We start from the raw sequence: 9,225 nt of genomic DNA, 5'->3' as shown, positions 1-9,225 counted from the left end.
CCCGCGACATCCTGGCCGAGCTGGGCCCCTGCGCCGCCGGCTCCGCCCACGACGGCGACCTGCTGGTGCGGGAGCTCGACCTGGCCTCGCTGCGCTCCGTGCGCCGCTTCTGCAACCGGGTGCTGCAGGTAACACGTGTGTGTGACGTGTGTGTCAGTGCTGCAGGTAACGTGTGTGGCCGTGTGTCCCGCTGTACCACTTCATGGGTGTAGAGCCACCAATAAGTGTAGACTCGTGGCGCAGTACAGGTTACGTTCCTGGAAAAGGTGCTGTACTTCGAAACGCTGTAAGTCGAATCTGATTTTCCCATTGGAACAGTGTTATAATAGGGGGTTACGTTCCTGACCGAGGGCCTGATGCCCAACTTGTTATAGAAATGACTGCGAACACCATATTTAAACCAACAGTTTGATCAACTATAAATGATACACACTGTACGGTACAAAACTTTCTAAAGTGTACCATAAAGAAATTGATTAAACAGGGCAATAAGTAACTAATCACACAAAATTTTATGTAATCAGAAGGTGAAGGAACACCTTCATCGCAGTCATGGAATTCAGAAGGGCTTCTTTGAGGAGATTTTGGGGAGACTTAGGGCCACTTGATGGCTTTTTGAGAAACTGATCCAGGGATGCTTGTTTTGCTGTCCTCTTTTTCTCATGAATTTCCCTGTAGTACCATAAGTGCGAGGATCCAGCGCCATAAGTAATAACATGGGTGTAAATGGTAGAGCACCGCAAGTGTGAATCATCATAAGTTGAAATGCCCTAAGTCGAGGACTGCCTGTAAATGTAGAGCAGCTACCCCCGCACAGTAATGTCCCCAGGGTGAAGTGTGGAATGGGGCAATAAATGTAAACCTGCCTCCAGTACACAGTAACGACCCCAGGATTAACTAGCTAATAGTGCAAGAAATGTAGACCTGTCACTTGTGCACAGTAATGGCCCCAGGGTTCATAGGTGAATGGCGTGATAAACGTAGACCTGCTGCCACTGCACAGTAATGGCCCCAGGGTCAACTGGAGAACGGTGCAAGAAACGTAGACTGGCTACCTGCACACAACAATGAACATATCCCAGTCACACAGTAACCTTCAGTTTGGGAACACCAAGAGGGAACATGCTTTGCCTCACAACCCTGAGCAATGGTCCGCAGGTTCACAGATTCAGACTTTTTCTCTCTCTGTCATGCTAGACAGTCTCTTCTTTCTCAAACGCTTAGCCATTACAGAGCTTGCATGCACCGGACCTTTTTATAGTCAAGGCGTTGAACCACTCAGGTAAATATGTCTATTCTGAGTAAATACTCAGGCTATTAGGTAAATCCACGCTACCCCTCCTGCCTTGTGGATCCTTAGCTTCACTTTCTCTGGGCTTCCCAACAGAAAGCAGAAGCTAAGTTGTCCATCCGGGTATCAGGGTCAGGGTGATACTTTACTACAAGCTTATGATTCCTGTGGCTCTAGGAATATCATGCAGAGAAGAACTACATCCAAGTTATCTCTAAGAGCTCACCCTGTTAGCACCCAGGACAGCAGCAGAATCGACACACCTCATGGATCAGACCCTCTCTGGAGCAGAAACCCTCTCCTACTCCAACAAGCAAGCTAAACTCAGACTCTTACACCTCAGAATCACCCCATCTTGCTCATCCAATCACTTCATGCTCCAGCCTGTTCATCATTAAATTTTGTATCGAGCCTATGCTTGGACCATATACCATCCAGTCAAATTTTTACTTGCCTCATGCAGTCTTAAACAGTTCCCATTGTCAAACTTTGTATCAAACACTCGCTAAGACCATGTCCCGTCTAGTCAAATGCCTGTGCACACGCTACCACACTTTTGCACATAGCCCCACACCATGAACTCAGCACTCAACAGGTAGATCCTAGCCACTACGCATGCTCCACAGCAAAACTAGGTCCCTTACATCAGCAAAGGTGAAGAGTTCAGTCTTGCTAGCAAGGTTCCCTCTAAGGTGCATGCGTGCACGGCCGTACACAAGTAAAAGTCTGGCCACGCACCAACTTTTTAAGGCCACACTCCCGCCGGGAGAGGAGCGGGGCTGCAGCATGGGACACTTACTGATGGTAAGCTCCTCCCTGAAGCAAGGTGGAGGTGGGGGCCTGGCGCAGGCTCCGCCGGCTCTGGGAAAGTGCACCACTCCTCAGGCCTGCCCCCCGGCATAGCCTGCCCTAGCCCCCAGGCCCCCAGCAGAGCCCGCCCAAGCCTCTAGCCCCAGGCCCCACTGCCTGCCCTGGGTGAGGAGTGAGGAGCTTATGTTCGGTAAGTGTCCCATTCTGCACCGAAATGGGGAGGTGGGACCGAATCGGCGCGTGCTCAGACCGAAGCAGCATGCTCACTGACTGCTACTCCTTGGAGGGAGCATTGCTTGCTATAATAATCTTAACTGAATTGACTACTGCACATGTTCACTACAAGATTTTCCTCACTCAAACAGCAACTATAACTTGGTCAGGGTAGCTGTCCGGTGGATAAAAAATGCCTCTCATTAGGGTGAGCCAGTGTTCCTGTCGGGACTCAAAACTGGAGGTATGTGCCCCTCTGCTCGGGGTCAGACCTTTTATATATGGAATCAGGAAGGAATTTTACCTCCTGGTCAGATTGGTAGGACTGTGGTGGGGTTTGCCTTCCTCTGTAGGATGCGGGGTTGGCCTCTGCCTAGGATCTCCTGAGCATATATTAACCTTTCACAGAAGCCGGCCAATGGCTGCCATGGGTTTCCCTGCTTTACCTGTGGCAGGTTATGTCTTGTGTTGGGTTAGGGTTGACGGTAGTTTTACAAAGAGTTTATGTTATGGATTGTATAGGTCCTGATGTGGATTCTCTGGTAATTGAACACATCCAAGTCAATAAAGCTTCTAAAATGTGCACACACATCTCGTGAACTCCTCCATCACACAAGAGGATCCTCGTGGAGTGAGGGCAGATTGTTCCTAAACCAGAAGTAGTAGTTGCACAAAAAAAAAGATACCCCAAAAGAAGCTGAAGAAGAAGAAATTTACAGTTTGAGAGTAAATATGACATAACACATGCGCATAAATAAAAAGAAAAGTTGGGGAAAAAACAGCTTTTGCAACAGCAGGATGTTGGCTGGCGTGGCCCCTTGTGTTACCTGGGCAGGTTAAGGTGTTATGTCTTGTGTTGTGTCAGGATGGACTGTGTAGTTATACTAATAAATTAGGCAGTAGAGTTGTGTAGGATGGTTTGGATAGGGATGATCCCTTCTCAGGCAGCGGGCTGGACTAGATGACCTCAGGAGGTCCCTTCAAGTCCTACTTCTCTATGATTCTGCGTAATCAAGTCTGTGGGTACTCGACGCCACTTCTGTTGGCTGGCTACAGCTCTGTCCAGAGCCTAATCGGTGGACTGAGGGAGCGAGCACATCAGGAATGTGTGTGAATCCCACCACGGTTTACCAAATGTCTTTTATTTCCTGTTTTTTTAATCTGATGTGCTGCAAATCTTGCAAACCTCATGTGGAAGGTACTCGTTTAGGGAGATCTTCAGAGAAAGCTTTGCTTGGCATCTGAACGATACGGTGTCCCAAAAGAGAGAGAAACGTGTTCTGAAATGCAGAAAAGTAGAAAATAAATGCCCACTAGAAGTGCCACCCTACAGGAGACCTGGCCCAAAAGGTTTCTCTTTTTGTCAAACAAGAGAAACAAAAAGTGAAAGCAAGGAGAAAAATTCCCTAACCATGTCTGAACATATCTGTACAAAGGCAACAGCTGAAAAAACCACAATTTCCCTCTGTTGACTAAGTCAATTTAAGTGATATCATTTCATGAATGACACTATAACGGGTGACATATGGTGGGGTGTGGCAGGGGAAGGTGGTGCTGATGTTGGTTTTATACCTTGTGTTATCTCCAAAGTGGCCAGAATGATGGAGGGAGCAAAATGATTAAAATGGGTGGTTCTTGGAAGCCGTTTTAGGGTTTCAGTACATGTGAACTCAGGTTGTTTATATCCTTTGCTGAATTTGTGATTCTTTTTCTTTGAAGTTCTCTCTAAGGGAGAGGGAGGCTCCCAGAAAGACAGGATGGGGGAGAGCTCCCCTTTCCTGGCTTGCTTTGATTGCTGGGCTTGAGATACCAGAATTCAAAACTGACATCCATTTTTTTTTCTTTTTAAGCTCCCTGTACAAAGAGAAATCTGGCGTTGTAAATAGAGGGGTTTAGCAAGCTGTTGAAACTGTTTACAGCAAAACATAGAGACGTGGAAACAAGTTCCAGAAGCTGAAAAAAATAGAAGTTTCAGCTTTTTTGAAAAGCTGTCAGTATTTCTGTCTGCGGCACCTGTTTACAGTATCCTCCAGTCAGATTAATCTAGGATTTTTAAAAGTCAGAAGTACAAAAACATAGCCTTTGTAAGGGGTATTTTAGTTCTTGCAAAAGAAGTACTCTAGTCTGTTGTTATAGGAAACATTTTAAGTGGGCTTCTGTATTTGTATAGTGTTTGTTTGGCACATTGGGATTCTGATTCATAACTGGGGTTTCTAGGAGCCTACTGCATTATAAGTAAATACAAAAGCTTATAAATCTATTGTTGTTTAAGCTTTAATGCTACTTCTGGGTTATATCCTACTTGCTTATTTGAAAGTGTTTCCTAAAAACCAGTTTTTTGCTGGAAAAACTTCTGGAAAGTCAGTTGATCCTGTGTTTTTCATTTTCAAAGCAAATGCAATCCCTCCATTATATTTGTATCCAATAGTTTCCTGTTGACAACAGTGGAGTAGAAATGTGCAATTTACTTTATTCCTCCCTCCCCCCCGCCCAATCTCATTAAAGTAACTATGAATCAGAAAATCTCATTCTAGAAGTTCAAAAATTGCTGTGTTCCTTTGTAAGAAGATCACTAAATTAATTTTTAAAAGCATGTTGCAGCATGGCTTGATAATCTGAACGATTGTTTTTCCTCTTTTAAAGGAAGAGCCAAGACTGGATGTTCTAATCAATAACGCGGGAATATTCCAATGTCCGTACACGAAGACAGAAGATGGTTTTGAGATGCAATTTGGTGTTAATCACCTGGGTCATTTCTTGCTCACCAACCTCCTCCTTGGCCTTCTCAAAAGTTCTGCCCCAAGCAGGGTTGTGGTTGTTTCTTCCAAGCTTTACAAATACGGAGAGATAAACTTCGACGATTTGAACAGCGAAATGAATTACAATAGAAGTTTTTGCTACTCTCGGAGTAAACTGGCTAATGTACTGTTCACCAAGGAGCTAGCCCGCCGATTGGAAGGCACAGGGGTCACAGTAAATGCACTTCACCCTGGTATTTGCAGAACCAATCTGGGTAGGCACGTGAATGTTCCTTTGTTGGCCAAGCCCCTGCTCAGTTTTGTGTCATGGGCTTTCTTCAAAACCCCATTGGAAGGAGCCCAGACTTCCATTTATTTAGCTTCCTCTCCTGATGTAGAAAGTGTATCAGGGAAATATTTTGGTAACTGCAAAGAGGAGGAGTTGCTGCCTAAAGCCATGGATGACTTGGTTGCAAGGAAACTATGGGATATCAGTGAAGTGATGGTTGGACTATTAAAATAAGTAATTAGGGGGCAGGCAGTTACAGAATGGAATGCATATGACTGAAATCTTACAGCCATGATGCTTCCTGCAGCAACATGTTCCCCCTTTCAGTGGTGTGCAATAAAAATTACTTTCAAATCTGTAAGTATAGTTAATATGAGTAATGTATACAGAAGCTCTATTTTAAGATAGAGAATATTATTTTGAAGCTATCTATTCAAAAGAAATACAGATCTAGAGTCTGAGATTTTGAATATATTTCTTCATTGAATCTCTTCTGTATTTAACTTATACTATACATAACAATAATACAAAAACCTCTCCTGTGTGATGTATACACAGGGAAGAACTGATCGTGTATGCTTACTGTGATAGACTACTTGAAGTCAAAATTGACAAAGCAGGATGTGGCTTTTGCTATTTTTTGTGTTATGAAATGATAAAAACCCTCTTCTCGTATGGAGAGCAGGGCTATCTTTTAGCCATTCTGGCTGAAAGATTTCACTGGTGAGTTGTTGGCACTCTACTCTAGGCCGCTGAATACTGCTTTGTAGTACAAAGATTCCTTTCTACAACTAAATGCTTCATTGGTTGCCTGAACAAGAAACATGTTGAGTTCAACTTCAGCTGTGGGGCAAGTCACAGGTCTCAAAAATATCCTAGTTGGAATAGTTTTGCAACTGGCATTCACTTAATATTATATTTTTATTATATAGTAGGGACAATCTTATTTGGCTTAATTCTGCCTTGTGGTGTTGTGTACATAAGTCCCAATTCTGCAATAAACCATGTGCTGGTAGATGATGCAGCATTGATTCCAGCAGGGCTTTGCACAAGTGAAGTGTGCAGTGAGGTTAATTGTAGGTTTAAGGTCTAAGGTCAGCCTCAGAGGTCTCTGCTTGTAAATATTCTGTGCATAGGCTACTGTTATTTCATACTCTAAAGAAATGTGGATAAGGCTCAGTCGAATATGGACAATGAATCTTTCTGAGAAATGCACACTGACTGACAAGGCGATTCAGCAGCAGATGCGTACACTAAAAATATCATCCAAAAACTTGTGCACACTGGAAGCTCCATAACTAGCAACTTCTCCTTTGTAGGCTTCTAGAGCCTCTACTATGCAGATGTAAGAGTGAACATAGGCCAAAATAAATAAATGCATATTACATGAAAATGTCTCATTTTTAAAATTAAAAAAGCTTCTTGTTGTTTTTGGTGTATTCTTTTTAAATTCTAATTTACTGCTAATTAATGGTAAAATTTAATGAGTATAAATAAAATGCTGATACAAGGTTTTATTTTCTCAAAGAGAAATCTTTTAAAAATCTTGATTCGGACCTACATCTATACATCCATAAATGGATTTGGTTCTGCGCTTGGGCTAACAGCAAGGTGCTTATATTCCTTCCCCAGGTCACTTAGAGTGTAGATGTTCTAGCCTAGGGGTGGCCAACCTGTGGCATGGGTGCCACAAAACACTTGGGCAGTTTCTGTGCGTGGCGGCCAGCAGGTTGGGGAAAAGACAGGCAGCACAGTAGCTGATATAGGAGGGAGCAGAAAGTGGAGCATCAGATCAGGCAAGGAGCACAAAGCAGGGAACAGAAAGCTGAGCAGTAGCTTAGGGAAGGGATTGGAGTGGCATTTGGAAAGGGTCAGGAGCCAATTTGATATATGCCTGCCAGAAAGGTTGGCCCTCACTGTTCTAGCTCATGTTCACTATCTGTCCAAACTTGCGTCCCTTCCCATTGTGTTCACTTGGTACCACACTCCTTTTTAGAAACGGAGTGCACTTCCTGTACACATCAGACACAGTAGCGTAGTCATGCGTCCGTGAGGCAGACAGCATTCCAAGTCGTAAATGAATGGAGGCGAGAACTGATTGTTAAGCTTCTGTCACCATAATGGTTGGTTTGTGTGGCTCACTCCCAGTCCACTGGAGTAGAGGTGATATGAGATTAAACTGTACTCTAAACATTCAACTCTTATCTGCCTTGAGCTAATGCAAAGGTGCATCCTGTACACAGGATATAGAGACACAGAGAATTAACTGGTGCTTGGCCTATTAAGTAATATTTTCCACTCATTGGAAACAATGTCTACCTGAGTAACCCCCTTGAAGTGCCACCTCCTCTGGAATGCAAGGCATTGACATACTATTATATACATGTTTTTAAAAAAGGGAATATATCGAGTTCTCCAAAGAGCAAAACCTTTGTTTTTTAAGGTCTTGCCTAAAGGAGCTGACAGTACAATAAGTAGAATTTACCTTTATATTTTATTGCTTTACTGCTAACTTCTTGAACCAGTGTGTTCGTATTGTAGGAGAGCCCTAGACCCGTCAGATGGGCAAGGCTAGTGTGTCAAGGACCATGCCACACTAGCCTTGCCCATCTTGTTATGCAAGTACCTGCAGTTCTTTCAGGGACTGAATTACTGGCACATGACACAGGGATATATAGAACAGTAAAGATTTGGAGGTAAGAAGCTGTAAGTATCAGATACATCCAGTAGGGTACAACTTCTTGAACAGTTATGCTTTGTAATCTTACAGATTGCTTTATGTTTCAGAAGTTAGGAAAGCCCTGTCTATGTTGCATTGCCCAGAGAATAAAGGGCCAGGGCTCAGCCCAGGCACCATGTTGGCCACCTGAATTGGAGGGAGATTGACCCAGTTGACCTGCAACCCCTACAAAGCCAGCAGGCTGTGCTAGGGTGGGTGTCCAGGGCAAGCACCTGTGGACCAGCATTGCCCTTCAATTTTGACCAAGTGGGGACAGGGGTTTTTGTTATGATTTTTATTCAATTTGAGTTGCATGGAGAGTTTGTTAGGATGAGGAAGAGGACTTGTGGGTTTGATGGGACAGCCACTGCCCCATGGAGGACAGAGAGAGAGCAATGGAGTGAGTCTGCAGGGGGAAGAGGGCAATGTGGGAAAAGTTTTTTTGCCAGCACAGGCCCCAAATGTTTGTGAAGTTTGCAAAGCATAGCTGCAATGGGTAAGGAACAGATGCTGTCCTTAGTGAGTGCTGGGGAAGCAGGAGTTGGGAGATAGGGTGGAGGTTTTGGAGTGTCCTTTGGGGAGCTTTATGAATTTTATTATAAGTCCTCAGCCTTCTTTGTATAGGGTGGCATATTCATAAATAAACATTTTGAGGAGGCACAAGATCACATGAATCCTGGTAGTTCAGTCTAGTTATTCTAAACCCTGCTGTATGTAGTTCCTCAACCGCAGGACCATCTTTCCTGCACAGGGCAGTTGCTTAGCTGTTGTTTCTGCCGATGAAATGGCCATTTGTTTGCCTTTTTATTTGTGTCCTATCTCTTCTAGGGGAACATGGCTTATGTACATACTCAAAAAGAGGAGGCGGGGGGGTGTTCCTAATAAACTATGTCACCAGCTTACCTTGACTAAGATGTCCAAACTATCATCTGAAAACTTACAGATTCATAGATGTTAGGGTCAGAAGGGACCTCAACAGATTGAGTCTGACCCCCTGCCTGGGCAGGAAAGAGCACTGGGGTCAGATGACCCTGGCCAGATGCCTAGCTAGCCTTCTCTTAAAGACTCCCAAGGCAGGGGAGAGCACCTCCCTTGGAAGCCCATTTCAAATTTTGGCCACCCTTACCATGAAAAAGTTTTTCCTGATATCTAGCCTAAATCTGCT

The 9,225-nt window shown here is 44.2% G+C and overlaps 1 protein-coding gene across 1 annotated transcript in view; it reads left to right on the top strand.

Moving 5' to 3' along the window:
• The window catches only part of LOC109300181 (retinol dehydrogenase 14-like), a 7,190-nt gene extending 335 nt beyond the window's left edge, over positions 1-6,855 (top strand). Inside the window, exons 2-3 of the mRNA XM_019520788.1 lie at positions 1-128; positions 4,958-6,855. The exon at positions 1-128 is cut by the window's left edge and continues 32 nt beyond it. Of these exons, the coding sequence (XP_019376333.1) occupies positions 1-128; positions 4,958-5,575 (746 nt within the window). The 3' untranslated portion in view covers positions 5,576-6,855. The remainder of the gene's footprint in view (positions 129-4,957) is intronic.
• The last annotated feature ends 2,370 nt before the right edge of the window (positions 6,856-9,225 follow it).

This window comes from Gavialis gangeticus, unplaced genomic scaffold (genome assembly GCF_001723915.1).
Source record: "Gavialis gangeticus isolate Ggan-Ray unplaced genomic scaffold, GavGan_comp1, whole genome shotgun sequence".
NCBI classification, from domain to species: domain Eukaryota; kingdom Metazoa; phylum Chordata; order Crocodylia; family Gavialidae; genus Gavialis; species Gavialis gangeticus.
This window is presented reverse-complemented; position numbering and strand designations above follow the sequence as displayed.